The following is a 16,670-nucleotide window of genomic DNA, read 5'->3' as shown; positions in this document are numbered from 1 at the left end:
ATTGCATTCTACTCCTTCCTTACCAAGTATTGAAGTGCGGTATGCCACCTTCTATTCATGAGTAACTCTTCTGGCAATCTACCATATGACAATGGTGACAGTCTGTATAATAATAGTGAGAGATATGGATCAGATTGGTTGTCCATTGCCTTCTTCAACAATTGCTTGACAATATGTACACCATTCTTGGCTTTTCTATTGGCTTGTGGGTTCAATGGACTTTAAAAAAAAATAAAAAAATTTGGAGTACCCAATTCATTTTTTCCAATTAACGGGCAATTTAGCGTGGCCAATCCACCTATCTTGCACATCTTTGGGTTGTGGGGTGAAACCCACGCAAACACGGGGGGAATGTGCAAACGCCACACAGACAGTGACCCAGAGCCGGGATCGAACCTGGGACCTCAGTGCCGTGAGGCAGCAGGGCTAACCCATTGCACCACCGTGCTGCCTTGGGTTCAACGGACTTGACGCGACATGATTGAAATCATACGTGACTGCAAAGTGCTGTCACACTTTACAGCTAAAACAAGGACCGTTGTCGCGCATGACGACTTCAGGAATTCCGTGTCTCAAAATTGACTTGGTATGCAGTGTTGCACTGTTTGCCGTTATGCTTGACAGTAGAGTCATCTCATGATAGATTGAAAAATAGTCCATGATAATTAAATAATCTTTCCTTTGTATGTGAAAGAAATCCATAGCCTCTTTCTGCCATGGTGCCATAGGTAAATCAGATATTTGCATGGTTTCTCGTTTGCTTGCAACAATGCACCTGGCATGTGTCATAACAACTGACCATCCTGTCAATATTGTTGTTTATACCTGGCCAGCAAACAAAGTCATGAGCTCTCCGTTTACACTTCTCAATCCAGAGATGTCCTTCATGTATACTGGCGAAGAAGTTGAGGCGTAACTATACTGTTCAAACAAAGCACCACTCTATTAATGACACTGAATTCAGATCACATATTGTAGAACTCCATACACTGACTTCTGGGTTGATGTTCCTCATCACCTCTTGAAGAGTTTGATCCTTCCTGGTCTCTTCTTGGACCTCACGTTTCGTATCTGATACTGTGGAAATAAGATTGACATGCAGATCTACAACTGCAGCAATTTGACTACTAATATTTTGTATCAGTACTCTTGATAATGCATCTGCTAAGACAAAATATTTGCCTGGCATGTAGATGAGATTGAAGTCATCGTGTGTAACTTCATTATCAATCTCTGAATGCGTGGAGGAATTTGGTTGAGATTCTTGTTGATGATGTTAACCAAAGGATAATCATAATAATCTTGATTATTGTCACAAGTAGGCTTACATTGACACTGCAACGAAGTTACTCTGAAAATCCTCTTGTCGCCACACTCCTGCGCCTGTGCGGGTACACTGAGGGAGAATTCAGAATGTCCAAATTACCTAACAAGCATGTCTTTCTGGACTTGTGGGAGAAAACGGAGCACCCGGAGGGAATCCACACAAACACCCAGGAATCGAACCTGGGACCCTGGTGCTGTAAAGCAAAAGTGCTAACCTCCCTAATGAGCTCAACGCATTCTATGCATGCTTTGAGCAAGAGGTCAGTGAAAGCACGTCCTCGGATGAAGTTGTATCTGAGGTCACCATTATCAAAGCAGCCTTCTCAAAGGTCAACCCACGGAAAGCCACTGGCCCGGATGGGGTGCACGGGCGAGCACTCGTCTTGCACGGATCAGCTGGCAGGGGTATTCGCAGACATCTTCAACCTCTCTTTACAAAAATCTGAGGTCCCTATCTGCTTCAAGAAGACGACTATCAATCCTGTACCAAAGAAAAGCCAAGCAGCGTGCCTTAATGACTATCGTCCAGTGGCTCTGATATCCGTTATTATAAAGTGCTTCGAAAGGTTATGTTCTTGAAAATACAGAAAAATGTGTCATTTGAAACATGGAAGTCTGGCAATATCTGGTTTGAGAGGATACAGGGAAAGATCCCACAAGTTTCATAGCAGCTTCAAAGAGCAGGGTTGTAAAATGCAGATTCTTGCTCACAAGCAGGTTTAGCAAACACACAGGTTTCATGTGGTAAGCTAAAACAATGGCTCACACCTTCATGGAATGTAACTATCTCAGGAAGCATCTGAAAAAGCATGGATGAGAGTTTAAATTGCATTAAGTGACGAATGTTTAAAACAGGCAAGTCTTTCAAGTCATAACCAAGTTAAATTTTAGCATACAGCTAAAAGCAAAGTTTCACACCTTAATTGAAATAAACTCTCTTAGTAAACAGCTGGAAAGGATCGATGATGCTCAGTCGAATTTGGTGTCAATTCTAAAGGGTAAAATTCTATGAACATCAAGTCAATTAAAAGAAAATTGGAGACGACCTGTCTAGGGGAGACACAATTTAAAGTCAAAATCAAAGACAAAGTTATGAGCTGGGGACAATTGGAAAATTAAACGATTCGAAATCACAGAAATAAAAGTTAACTATTGAAACCAAATCATTGTTTAATCAGATCTGAGAGGAGATGATATGCCCAAAATGAATAATTAGTTGTAGTAAAATGTTTACATCAAAGATACTTTTAAACTATCAAAGTGAAACAAGCCCATTTACAATAAAGTCGTTAAAACTTAATAACTCTCAGAAAGAGACTATAAACCCAGGGAGCAGCAGCAACAAGGACAGAGGACAGGACAGAGGAAACCAGCAACAGGCGAGAAGGGGAGGAGAACTCAGAGAGAGAGAGAGAGAGCTCGGTCATGGGAAAGACAAGGCAAGCAGCTGAGTTTAAACAGTTATACATCTAAGGAAGACTAGAATTTAAACAGGAGCCAGAGCCAGCTCTCACAGCTCGGTGCATGGGAAGGACAGGACACAGCAACAGAGTTCACCAGCGAATACAACTCAAGAAGACCAGATTTTAAGAAGATCGATTGTCAAGGTGGGCCTGAAGGTCTGTACAACCAACTAGCAGCAGCCAGAAGCAAGATCTTTTTTCCTTTCTGTAAAGAAAGTGTTTTCAGCTTTTAAAAGAAAGAATATAATAATAAAATAACTTAACTTAACCTGAAAAAGTGGTTATTAGCTTACTTTACTTCCTTAATAACGCAGGACCCAGGACATCGATGCTATTAAGGGGTAAGTAGGTAAAATTCTTCGGTGAAGGTGTGGGTTATACCGGGCGATAACTTGAAAAGATAGTTTGACCTGAATAGCACCCACAGAAGCCTGCATCGGAGTCAGGGAGTGAGAATCCCTGTTCACCATTTAGAATATCGACCTTTTTTTTGGTATAGGGGGAATTCTAAGAATAGTTTACAAGAATAGTTTCTAAGAATTTTTGTGCTGGAGAATTTTTTGATGTCTCCAAAAAAATATTCTTCATCACTGGAGACTGTGTCTTCCACTGTGCTGACTGATCTGGGGTTGAGCTATGAATAACAACTCTGAGCAAAGTAATTTTTTTCCTTTGCATCTGGAACAAAACTTGTCTAACACTGGACACTGCCTTAATTTGTGCCTTTGACCTCATCTTTTACGCAGAAATACTTTGTCCTGATCTTTAACCTGTTTGTTGGTATGCGAGGAGCTGCAGGAACTTAACTACCTTTTTTGGGAAGTTTCCCTCCTTTTTGGGAAAAAAGGCAACAACTGGAGTGTTTTCCTCCCAAGAACACGTGTCATTACTGAGAAACATTTCAGAATGCTGTGCTGCTACCTCGTGAGCCTGACAAATCTTAACTGTTTGTTCCAAAGACAGCTCCGATTCCCTCAGCAACCATTGCCCCAGCTTTCATTCACGCCAAATACAATCTGGACTTGAATCATGGAAGATTCCGCCGCAGAAAATTTATAGGTTCTAGCATTTAACTTTAAATCAGTGATGAAATGATCCAAGGACTCTTCTATCTTCTGGTAACATCATTGAAATACATAGCATTCATAAATTTCATTTTTTTCTGGGGGTGCATCAAATCTTCAAATTATTTTTTCAAATTTTTACTATCTTCATCATTTACAAATTTAAACATATTAAACACAGCAATTGCGGCGGGCCCTGCCGCTGTTGGGAGTATCGCTACTTGAAGCTAATCTGATTGAGCTCCTAAATTTATTGCCGTAAGAAACAGATTAAATTGCAGTTTAAACCCACATCAGTTGCTGTCCACATTACCATGAAATCTGAGACTCACTGGAGGCTTCAACGCCTCGATGTTGTTAATTCTTGCAATCTGCAAAATCTTCAAATCTCTGTGGATCTCGTAGCAGGCTTGTTTTTTTATCATTATTTAATATCACCAACCCTGGTACCATATAATGTTCTTGTCGGATGACCTGGTTTATATTAGAACAACACTTGTAGCTAAAGCTACAAAGGATTTATTAACATTTACTGTGGGTCAACTATATACAAAGCAACAAATGAATAACAGTATGATCATGTACAAGCAACCTCTCTCTTCCAGCTCCCTGGTCCATCTGAGGTCACCTGACTCTAGCATTGACTTATATATTAATGAGAGTCCGAGAGGTCAGTCGCTGAATTACAACACAACCATGATATCACTACGCCCATCTCCAAAACCTCCTCCACTCCTCCAACTCTCATTACTTCTGTAACCTCCTGCAGCCCTTACAATCCTTCCTATCTCTGTAATGTGCTCCAGAACTTACAACCCTCCCTATCTCTGTAAACTCCTGCAGCCCTGACAACCATCCCTATCTCTGAAAACCCTTCCAGCAATGACAATGCTCTTTTTCTCTGGAACATGATCCAGTCCTATAATTCTCCCTACCTCAATAACATCCCACAGCCCTTATAACCCTTCATTACTCTGTAACTTGCTCCAGCCTGTACAATCCTCTCTATGTAATCTCCTCCAGCCCCTACAAACTCCACATCTATGTTCCCTCCTCCAACCCCTACAATCTCCCTATATCTGTAACCTCCCCCAGCCACTAGAACGCTCGCTGTCTCTGAACTCCTCCAGCATCTACAACCTTAATTATCTCTGAAACATCCTCCATCATTACAATCCTCCCTATCTCTGTAAACTCCTTCAGTCTTTCCAACCCTCCCTAGCTCTGAAACGTCCTCCATCATTACAACCCTCCCTATCTCTGTAACCTCCTCCAGCCCCTATAAGTCTACCAGATTTCTGCACTCTTCCAATTCCAGCCTCTTGATTTAATCGCTCCATCAATGTTGCCCGTGTCTCTCAGTCTCTCTCTCTCTCCTCCTGTAAGGAACTCATTGACATCTACCTCCTTAACTAGGTTTTTGGTCACCTGTCCAAATATCCCTGTAAGTGACTCAGGGCAGGATTGTCTGGTGCCGCCCACCACCGTGATCATCGACCTGTCATAATATCTCAATTTTTGACTCATGGTCAAACACTGTTTAATAATGTACCTGTTAAACACGTGAGGATATTTTATATCAATGAAACTATCAAAAAACAAGTCATTTTGTTGGTACTTTATTCGAGGCTTTATCAATATCAATGGAGGTAACACTGAATCTAAAGAATGAACAATTCATATTTGAAGCCTAGCTTGCCCTGGGTTACTTACTGATGACTTCTTTGATGGAGGCCGTTGTGCAGCTTGAAGAGATGCACTGTATGGGCTTGGAGCTGCAAACTCCAGACTCTCCAAAACAGGAGTGACATTGTTGCCCTGAAGTGGTAGAAAAATAGAATATTTTATTCTCAGTGGCTTCACACAGTAGATCTCAGTGCCCTCTATATCTAGTGCACAATGATTGGTACCTGGGAGGGTTGTTTCCTTGTTGCATAGGTTCCCCTGACAACACTGGATATCAGAACTGTTTTGTACTCCGAAAAATGATGTTTTGGGCGATTGACAGGTGCTCTCAGACAGACAACCTTTAACGAAAGCATGCTGCCCAGCTGTTGGTAACAGAGAAAATCAGGTCATCTCCAGCCGGTCTGATGTGTAATAATCTGTTATCTCGAATGGTCTGTTCCTCCATTAAATCCCAGCTCCCCTGGGGGATTCTGGAAACTGTACTGTATTCAAGCTCAAATCAAAATGTTTACTTATTTACAAAACAAAACCATCTCCGAAGACTGGGATTGGAATCCAGGTGAGGTTTACATTTTCACAGTGAGATTCCCACTCCCTGCTCCTCCCAAACTTACCCTGAACCTACAGCACAGACACAGGCCATTCGGCCCATCAATGCAATGTCAGTATTATGCTGCACACAGTCCTCTCCCCATCTTACTTCAACGGAACCTATTATGCTGCACACAGTCCTCTCCCCATCTTACTTCAACGGAACCTATCAGCACAGCTTCCTGTTCCTTTCCCTGCTCCTGTCCTTATCGACTTCTGACCGGGAATGGATTTGGACAATTTCCACCTCCAGCCCAACTGGATGCCAACTTACAGGGCAGCCCTGCTCCTAATTTAGGAGAGCTCTCATTCTCTCCACCCCCAGAATGGCCACAAACCTGGATGGGGAAGGACATGGGATATATGTGAGTATATGTCCTCACACTCTCCCTGGGCGGGATTCTCCGAGCCTCCGTGCCGAAATTGCAATCAGCGCGGGGCCAGAGAATGGGCGTCAAACCCGAAAATCGGGTCTGACGCCACTCCCACAATTCTCTGGTCCCCGGAGAATCGCTAAAAATTGGGCACGCACGGTTGACGCGCCGCTGGTCGGGGGCCATTGAAAGAGGCCTCGCAGCGATCCACCGAATGCACCTGGCCGAGTTCCCACCGGTGTGTTTCTCTCATGGTTCCACCTGATGGGAGCTTGGCGTGGCGGCAACGGACACAGTCTGCGGCTGCCCTGTTGGGGTGGGGGGGCTCTAGCATGACCAGGCTACCGATCGGGAGCCACCAATCCATGCGCGATCTGGGGGTGGGGGGGGGATCTACGTGCTGCCGGTCCGCGGTGTGCGTCGGCCATGTCTTGCGGGGCGAACGATGTAGGCCGCTGCCGTGTGCATGCGTGTACCCCTGACCGGAAGTGCAGCACCCCGTATCTGCAGCCGGAGCTGCGAGGACTACTTCGGGGCCCTGCTAGCCCCCTGCAAATCAGAGAATCACCCTGGATTTTCTCCAGGTAAGTCCAGAGTGATTCGCACCCATTTTTCTGCGTGCATGGAGACATAGCCCCATTATTGGAGAATCCCTCCCCGTCTCTGTAAATCCCTCCAGCCCATAATAACATTCCTATATCTGTACCTCCTCTCGTCTCATCCCGAGAACCCTCCCTATTTCTGTAACTCCGTCTTGCCCTACAACCCTCCAAGATCTCTGCACTCCTCCAATTCTCTAGCGCATTATTCTTTTTCTATCGCTCCACCACTGGCCTTCATGTCTTAGCTGCCTGGGAGCTATGCTCTGGAATTCACTCCTTAAACCTCTGCATCTCTCTCCTCCTTGAAGATACACCTTTAAAATGATCTGAATTCAATTAGTCAGGAAAGAAGGGGTAAATTAATTTGATGATCCTCTGCCTCATATTCCAAGAATGGTTTATTGATTTACAGTTCACTCCAACCTTAAAAATATACCTGAAATAACATTTCATAATGGACCCTGAAATCACTCCTCAATTTGATTGACATTTATATCTCCATGAGATTACTTTCAAAAAACAGGAACCTTCCCTAATCTCTTGGAGACATTGGCCAGGATTCCCTGAGCCCACGCTGGGTCAGAGAATCAGCGGAGATGCGGGAAATTCCCGCCACGCCTCTCCGTCGCCGAGCCACTGATTCTCCAAAGACCGGAGAATCGGCACCAATCGCGCCTGCGCCAAGATGACGGGCGGCCGGCTCCAACCCGCGCATGCGCGGGTGACGTCATCACGCCACTGACGGAACCTGCGCATGCGTGGTTCCGCATTTCTCCACCGCCGCCCGACAAGATGTGGCGGCTTGATCTTGTCGGGCGGCGGAGGGGAAATAGTGCGTCCCTTTTGGACGCAGGCCCGACGATCGGTGGGCACCGATCGCAGGCCTGTCCTCTCCCGAGCACAACGGTGGTGCTCCCGCCCCAAACGGGCCTCTGGATGCTCCAAACGGGCTTCCAGCGCCCGTTTTTACGATGGCAGTGAGCAGGTGTGTTTCCTGCCGTGAAAAAACGGGCTTAAAGGCCCAGCCGTTCGGCCCATCGGCCGCGGAGAATCGCCGCTCGTCGTAAAAAACGGCGAGCGGCGATTCGCGACGTGGGTCGGGCAAGGGGGGGGAGAATAGCGGGAGGTCATGAAAAATGTCGGGAGGCCCTCCCGCTATTCTCCCAACCGGCGTGTGGGGTGGAGAATCGCGCCCCCCGTACTTTTGAGGAAAAAGTCCGGAGTGTTTCTTGCCCATTTTCCGGCGGGCGAGGGGACTTAGTCCCCAAAAGGGAGGGTCTGGGCCCTTACTCTTATCGTGATTTACCAAGAAGTAAACTTACAAAAGGATAGTTGAGTGTAAGTGTAGGCACATCGATTCTGAATCCCTACACATTTCACAATGCTTGCATTGTTGGTACAGGCAGCAGCAGAATCACCATGGCAGGTATAACACTCCACACCATTCAATGTTGTATTCTCTTGCACTGAAAAAGGACCATAGCATTTTAATGATTCAAAATCTTTGCCTGGAGGACGAAGACACAAGTTTATTCATGTCGGTAATAAGCAATCAACACTTCATCAGTTACATCATTACACCACCTTCCCCCGAGCCCTGCAGTTAGTTCCTTTCAGAGGTTGTGATTCATCCACGGGTTTAATATATTTTTGATGTTACCTTGATGACTGACATTATTGCATAAGTTAGAGGTGCAGCATCTGGATCCCTGGAAATATGCAAGTGAACCCCTGTTGAACTAAATAGGTTCAGTGCAATTCCCGCAGCTGCTGAAAACTTTGTCACATTACCTATCTCTTTGTATGTAATTCATCTATACATCTTTCTAATAATTTTCTCTCTATATGTATATACATATATTTACCTGCCAATCTGACTTTGTTTGTCGGTCTTTCTATCCATTCAGCGACCTGTCTATCTGTCTACCCACACTTTCTTTCTATCCATAATATGGAGATGCCGGCGTTGGACTGGGGTGGGCACAATAAGAAATCTTATACTACCAGGTAAAATTCCAACAGGTTTGTTTTGAATCACTAGCTTTCGGAGTGCAGCTCCTTCATCTTTCTATAGTTCGTTTCCCGTCCATCTCCGTCTTTCTATCTACCCACAGTTGTACCATTGCAGTCTTCCAAGGGATTATGGTTATTGAAGGAATTCTCACCATCGCCTGTCGTGATTTCAATGGTTATACATATCAGGTTCTCCGCTGGCTTGCAGACCATCCGCTGTGAATAGTTTCCTGTTGGAGTCAGACAATTGTAACATTTCAGAGTCAAAACTGGAACAAAGCGAAGGAAAGTTAACCAGTTACAGTTAGTCACATTGAAAGGAGCTGATGGATATATTGCACTTTGAGAGTGTCCAGGATGTCCCAGATTGTTTGAGTGATCGGTCAGAGGTGCAGACACTGTGGTAGGACAGGAACACTGCATAGAGGCACAGCCAGATCCCACAAAGAACAATGAGATAGATGACCAAAGGAATGATATTCCATTCCATGTATGCTCTACCTGGCTAACTTTGAGAGAATAAATATTGATCCACGACGACGTGCAAAACTCACCTGATCTTCAAATAGTTTCTTTGGGATCACTGACCTCCACTTGAGAATGGTTTAATGTCTCATTCAAAAGATGGCATCTCGGAGAGAGCAGAGCTTCCTTAGTACAGTCACTGGGTTTATCTGTTCGGATTCTATCTACTCAGTTCTCAGGGCGGAGGACTTTGAAGCCACAAACTTGTCACTCCGAGATCAGGGGCGGGATTCTCCCCTACCCGGTGGGGCGGGGTGTCCCGGAGTAGTGGAGTGGCACCAACCACTCCGGCGTCGGGCCTCCCCAAAGGTGCGGAATTCTCCGCACCTTTAGGGGCCAAGCCCTCACATTGAGGGGCTAGGCCCCTGCCGGAGCGGTTGGCACCACACCGACTGGCGCCCAAACCGGCTCCAGTGGCCTTTGACGCCCGCTGCCCGGCGCCGGGGCTGGCTGAAAGGCCTTCGCTGGTTCACGCATGCGCCGGTGCGTCAGCTGCCGCTGACGTCACCACCGGTGCATGCACGCTGGGGGATTCTCTTCCGCCTCCACCATGGTGGAGGCCGTGGTGGCGGCGGAAGAAAAATAGTGCCCCCACGGCACTGGCCCGCCTGCCGATTGGTGGGCCCCGATCGCGGGCCTGGCCACCGTGGGGGCACCCCCCCGGGGTCCGATCGCCCCAAGCCCCCCCCAGGACACCGGGGGGCCCGCTTGCGCCGCCGATCCCGCCGCCACCAGAGGTGGTTCAAAACACGGCGGCAGGAGAGGCCTCCCAGCGGCGGGACTTCGGCCCATCATGGGCCGGAGAATCGCCGCAGGAGGCTCGCCGATCGGCGGGTGGTGTTTCCCGCCCCCGCCAATTCCCGGGTGGCAGAGAGTTTCTGCCACGGCGGGGGCGTGATTTTCAGCGGCCCCGGGCGATTCTCCGACCCTGCGTGGGGTCGGAGAATTTCGCCCAGGAGTTATAATAATAATCTTTATTAGTGTCACAAGTAGGCTTACATTAACACTGCATTGAAGTTACTGTGAAAAGCCCCTTATCACCACATTCCGGCATCTGTTCGGGTACACTGAGGGAGAATTCAGAATGTCCAATTCACCTAACAAGTACGCCTTTCGGGACTTGAGGGAGGAAACCGGAGCACTCAGAGGAAAGCCATGCAGACAGGGGGAGAACGTGCAGACTCTGCACAAATCGTGTTCCAAGCTGAGAATCGAACCCGGGTCCCTAGCGCTGTGATACCGTGTCGCCCTGTACCCACTGAGTTACAGCTGGCACTGAGTACAGCATTACTTCATGAGGTGGATTGGCGCAGATATCATTGACTGGAAACTGAACTGGACCAACCATATGAAAACTGTGGATACGAGTGCAGGTCAAAGGCTGGGAATTCTGCAGAGGGCAACTCACCTCCTGACTCACCAAAGCCTGTCTACCATGTACAAAGCACAAGTCAGGAGTGCGATGGAATATTCTCCACTTGCCTGGATGAGTGCAGCACCAACAACACTGAAGAAGCTCAACACCATCAAGGACAAAACAGTCTCACTTGATTGACACCTTTTCCACAAACGTTCACTCCCTCCTCCACTGACGTACATTAGCAGCCGTGTGTACCATCTACAAGATTCACTGCAGCAACTCACCAAAGCTCCTTCAACAGCAAATTCCAAACCTGCAACCGTTACCACTTAGAAGGACAAGGGCAGCAGATGTATGGGGACACCCCTGCCTGAAAGTTACCCTCCAAGCCACCTGACATGGAAATATGCCAACAATTCCTTCATTGTCGCTGGATCAAACTCCTGGAATTCCCTTCCTGACAGGATTAGTAACATCCATTTCCAGAGAATAAGTTTAAAATGCACTCACATATCACTGGGATAATGAGCATTACTTTAACACATTCTCCATATGGGAACTGAATAGAGGTACCACTAGTCTATATTCTCATTGAAAAAAATAACCTGAAAGTGATTAATATGTGACCCATTTAATAAAAAAGTCTCACCTTCAGTCACTAGAGCACAAATGATGAAAATGCCAGAGAACAACTTCATCATGATTTGATCTTGGGTGTTCCTCCTGCAGACTAGTGACACAAACCTCTATCTCCTCAGCGCTCTATGAATGGTGTCTCATCAGATAGCAAATATATATGTGAGGAGGTGTAACCAATTTCCAGTTTCCTGTGTCTTTGGTTTCACTTCCACTCCAATAATAATGACGAGTTGTTGTATTCCCTCCCTCCCTCCTCAAGAATTTAGGTTGGTTATTATGCAGGCTCATCTCACTCTTCCTGGTCTTGTCTTGAGATGGTGTGAGGGGAACATTTGGAATGAAAAGGTACAAGTAGGCTCACAAAACATCGCTTATGTTAAAAACTACAAAAGAAACACATCATGGCAGAATTATTTTGTTTTGAGATTTATTTGAGGCGTGCTGTTGAGTGAATTGGACATTCTGAATTCTCCCTCAGTGTACCCGAACTGGCGCTGGAGTGTGGCCACTCGGGGCTTTTCAGAGTAACTTCCTTGCAGTGTTAATGTAAGCCTACCTGTGACAATAATAAAGATTATTATTATTTGTGGTCCAACTTTTTTTTATTCTTTCATGGGATTCGGGTGTCACTGGCAAGGGGGGCATTTATTGCCTGTTGTGGTAAAAATAATCTGTGAATTTTCAAGTGTTTAGAACCATGTTAATTTTGAGGGAGTCCCAAAACCCAGAAGGATCACTTGGAACACAAGTTCTTCCTGGTGGATATTTTCAATTTAATATAATATGAGAAAATATATTAATATCAGGGAGGAAGAATCCAGGGCGCGATTCTCAGCAAATGCGGAGAGTCGTAAAGGCTGCCGTGAAACTGGCCGTGTTTCACAGCAGCCTCCGCACCCCCTCCCGGGACCCGATTCTCCTCCCCGGTCGGGGCTAGGAGCACGGCCCCGTGAACCACGGCATCGCAGGCTTAGCGACCGTCGCTAAGCCCGCGCGCCAAGGGTAACGGCGGCTGACGTGCACGATGATGTCAGCCGCGCATGCGCAGATTGGACGGCTCCAACCCGCGCATGCGCGGATGACGTCATCACGCATATGCGTCAAACCCGCGCATGCGCGGGCCGTCATGCCCCTCAGCCGCCCCGCGGACTGATCCTGCGGGGCGGCAGAGGAACAAAGAGTGCGCGGGTTTCGGACCCGCTGCCCGCGATTGGTTCCCACCGATCGCGGGCCCTTGGCACAGCCGTGGTGCGGCCATGCCAATCGGTGCCATGGTTGTCGGGAACGGAACTTTGTGGCCGTTTTCACGAACGGTGAGAGCAGGTGTGTTTGCGTTCGTGAAAACGGCCGTAAAGGCCTGGGAACTCGGCCCATCGGATAGGGGTGAATTGCTGTTCGCCGTAAAAAAATGGCGAGCAGCGATTCGTGTCGTGGGGCGGCCATGGGGGGAGAATAGCGGGAGGTCGGGAAAAATGTCGGGAAGGCTCTCCCGCTATTCTCCGACCCGTCGTGGGGGGCGAGAATCGCGCCCCCAGTTTCTTTTGTGAGTCAATTGATAAAGAATATTAACTTAACATATTATATTACTGTAGGAGCTAAATCCAGCAGATTGTTACCACACACAGGTTATCTTTCCACGTTTGAGAAAACGGTCTTCAGTTTCAGCAAAGGCATAATCTGCTTCTTTCGGGTTTTGGATTTTAACCGGCTGCCCTTTTTGCAATAACTTGTTTAAAGGAAACTGGTTCCTGCAGCTGGGTATGGCTGTGATGGTATCTGCTGCTACTGTCCAATTCTCCAGTTATTGTGTTATGGATAAATAATTCTCTCCCTTTGATGTTACCCACCCTATGGACCCATCTTTCAGCATACAAGTGTCAATTCACTTTGAAGTTACCTATTCTAGATCACATTGTTTTCCCCTGGCCATAAAAGTAAACACTCACATTTTCCCCTAGTCACATAAGTAAACACTCACATTTCCCACTAGTATGCTAATTCATATATCAAACCCCCTTCAGACAGCTGCCGTTATCAATTTCTCTTTTTATTTTATCTTATCCAAATTTAAATTTTTTGTCTTAATTTTCCGGAATTCTTAATACAAGAAAAAGGACTTTATTTTACAAGCATACACTGGAGCATACAACATGTGCTGGTGCCTTTCTAAATGATACAGGGTTTGTAGCACATATTTATGGTTCTTATCTTCCTACTTTTCATTGTGATGTTTTCCATTAATTTCTTAATTTACTGTACTATTCTATCAGCAGATGTTTCCATTATCTCAACATTCAGCCATTGGTATGGCCTTCAGTTTCTCCTTATCAGCTCATGTTCTGTTCAGCAATGCATGTCTGTGAAAGCTGCTCGGCTAGCCGCCTCTGGAACTATTCTTGACCAAGAATCCCACCATATATATTTTTATATTATTTTATTAGGAGTTACAAAGCCAGAGCTCAAAGTGTGGACAGGGCAAACTCCCAAACCCGCTCCCTGCCTGTTCCAAAAACCAACTCAAATTGAATCCAATTCATGGTCCCCACAAGAGACACAGACCAGATCCAGGCATTACACCTGACATCACGCTCATCTTAGCCAAAAGGCCGAGAAGCGATGGATCCCATCATGTCTATAGTATTGGCCAAATTTCTCATTATTCCGAGAAAGACCTCTCATCACTAAATTATTCTATTCTAAAGTTATTAAAGTACATTTTAATATTAATCTAAATAAAATATTCATTTAACCCCCCATTTGGACCCCTGGTCAGGCACTACCTGACCCAGGCGAAACATTTCTGAGGCCTTCCATCCAGTAGCTCTAGATATCCTACTAGAGTACACTGGGTCACAGATGTTAGTCGACTTAGTTTGCCTAAGTTCTAATGACCTCAGCTAGGCCAAGACCTATCATTTTATTAAATTGCAAAATCTTCAAAATAGAACAAAGAACAGTACAGAAACAGGCCCTTCGGCCCTCGATGTTGTGCCGAGCAATGATCACCCTACTCAAACCCATGTATCCCCCCTATACCCGTATCCCAACAACCCCCCCCCCCAACCTTACTTTTTAGGACACTACGGGCAATTTAGCATGGCCAATCCACCTAACCCGCACATCTTTGGACTGTGGGAGGAAACCGGAGCACCCGGAGGAAACCCCACGCACACACGGGGAGGACGTGCAGACTCCACACAGACAGTGACCCAGCCGGGAATCGAACCTGGGACCCTGGAGCTGTGAAGCATTTATGCTAACCACCATGCTACCGTGCTGCCCTAAAATGTTTCTGTTTTTCCAATTCCTGTCCCCACTCTTGTTCGCGCTAGCGATTGAATACCTGGCGATAGCCCTGCAGGGCGCTAAAGCTGGAAGGGATTCCGGAGAGGAGACAGAGTGCACGATGTTTCACTCTATGCAGATGATCTGCTCTTCTATGTCTCAAAGCAACATGAGGGACTGAAGGCAACTCTGTCAAATTCTATTATGCTGCTTTTGGCTCGAAGCTTATCAATTGTATCTGTGGATCTCACTCTTATCTTCATCATGAGTTATGGTTCAACATCACCTAATCCTATCCTAATTGTTTTATTACTCACCTCTCTGCCACCTATTTTAATTAGTGCGCTTTAAACCTCCCTCTTACTACAAACCACAAAATTCCAGCATTCTTTCCTTATCAATTGGACATCTATGCAAAGCCATGTTAAGTCCCTTTCTCATACATATATAAGTCTCTAATAATATACATGACATTTCTTCCTTAATAACTATACAGCTCTCCAATGCAATATTGTTTGCTGCATTGGTTACAAATTTCCTGCCGTGCATCAAGCTGCAAAAAAAAACGTTTTCAACTATTGTAATTTATCATGTGGGGGTTCCTCGTCAGTCGCTGATGTCTGCCAAGACCCTTAATACATCCATCACGTAGTACGTGCCCCGTGGAGACCGCAGATTATCCATCAGCTGATGTACAGGACACATGTCGAATCAGCGATGTGTGACTGAAGGTCTCACTGCTCGGTAATAATTTGGTTTATTTTAACCCGTAAAAGTTTTCCTTCGAGCCTTGTCATTTAATTTTCTCAAATATGTAGCTAATTGTATCATTTTTCGTTTCTTTCCGCTGAGCAATTTCATTGCAACATTTGCAACATAAGTTTTGACATAATTTAAAAACTCCAAATTTCCACAGCATTGCTGCGACTATTATTCCTCCTGCAATTGATACAAGTACCAATTGTTTAGAATCCAGGTTAACATGGACAGTCCAAGACCATTTAAACGGACTGGCTATAATTTTAATTGCTATTTTAACTGTTTCTTTAATTTTTAAAACCCACGTCTATCAAATCATTTCCCAAATTGCTCCAGCTGGGGTAGAATAGGAGGTGTTCTATTCCAGATAAGTGCTGTTATTTTATCTGGGCTCGTCCTATTCCAATTTCCTCCCTTACACCATTCTTCTTCCATGAACTCTTTCCATCCTTCCATTAACATTTCGTTATCGTCTACTTGGCACACTATTCCTGATACTACTGCCCAATCCAATGCCAAGTGGCTCTCTCACTCACCCTTTCGGTTTGACACATACCTGGCTGTTAACTGTTTTCATCAGATTCAGTCGTGTCTCATATGTTCTTTTCTCACACATATTAGTTTCTCTTGATTACTGTAACCCATAGATATAACATCACCTCATGTAGATAGTTCGAATTCAATCTTTCTTAGGTTCCGTCCATTTACTGGCTTTTCCTATAAATTTGTATCCTTTTTGGTTCTTTCCCAAGGGATTGGGACAACAGTATCCTGGGCGTGATTATCCGCACCCGCGAAAAATCGCGAAGTTGGCGTCAAAAACGGGGGCGTTTTACGACGGTCGGGAAGTGTCCATTTCCCGACGTATTCACGTCCGGGAAATGGGCTAGGAACGCGGCCGCGTCAATCACGTGCGCGATGATGACGGAACGCGGCGACGATACGATCACGCTCACGTGACGCCGCCCGATGCCGTAAAA

The 16,670-nt window shown here is 45.9% G+C and overlaps 1 protein-coding gene across 1 annotated transcript in view; it reads right to left on the bottom strand.

Moving 5' to 3' along the window:
* LOC119974274 (ly6/PLAUR domain-containing protein 8-like) overlaps positions 1 to 11,757 on the bottom strand; it is a 78,053-nt gene extending 66,296 nt beyond the window's left edge. Inside the window, exons 1-5 of the mRNA XM_038813044.1 lie at positions 11,657 to 11,757; positions 9,275 to 9,352; positions 8,432 to 8,575; positions 5,764 to 5,904; positions 5,567 to 5,671 (exon numbers count right to left, since the gene is read on the bottom strand). Of these exons, the coding sequence (XP_038668972.1) occupies positions 5,567 to 5,671; positions 5,764 to 5,904; positions 8,432 to 8,575; positions 9,275 to 9,352; positions 11,657 to 11,708 (520 nt within the window). The 5' untranslated portion in view covers positions 11,709 to 11,757. The remainder of the gene's footprint in view (positions 1 to 5,566; positions 5,672 to 5,763; positions 5,905 to 8,431; positions 8,576 to 9,274; positions 9,353 to 11,656) is intronic.
* Between the last annotated feature and the right edge of the window lie 4,913 nt (positions 11,758 to 16,670).

Source organism: Scyliorhinus canicula, chromosome 12 (genome assembly GCF_902713615.1).
Source record: "Scyliorhinus canicula chromosome 12, sScyCan1.1, whole genome shotgun sequence".
Taxonomy (NCBI): Eukaryota; Metazoa; Chordata; class Chondrichthyes; order Carcharhiniformes; family Scyliorhinidae; genus Scyliorhinus; species Scyliorhinus canicula.
The sequence above is the reverse complement of the archived record's forward strand: the minus strand, read 5'-3'. Positions and strand labels throughout refer to the sequence as shown.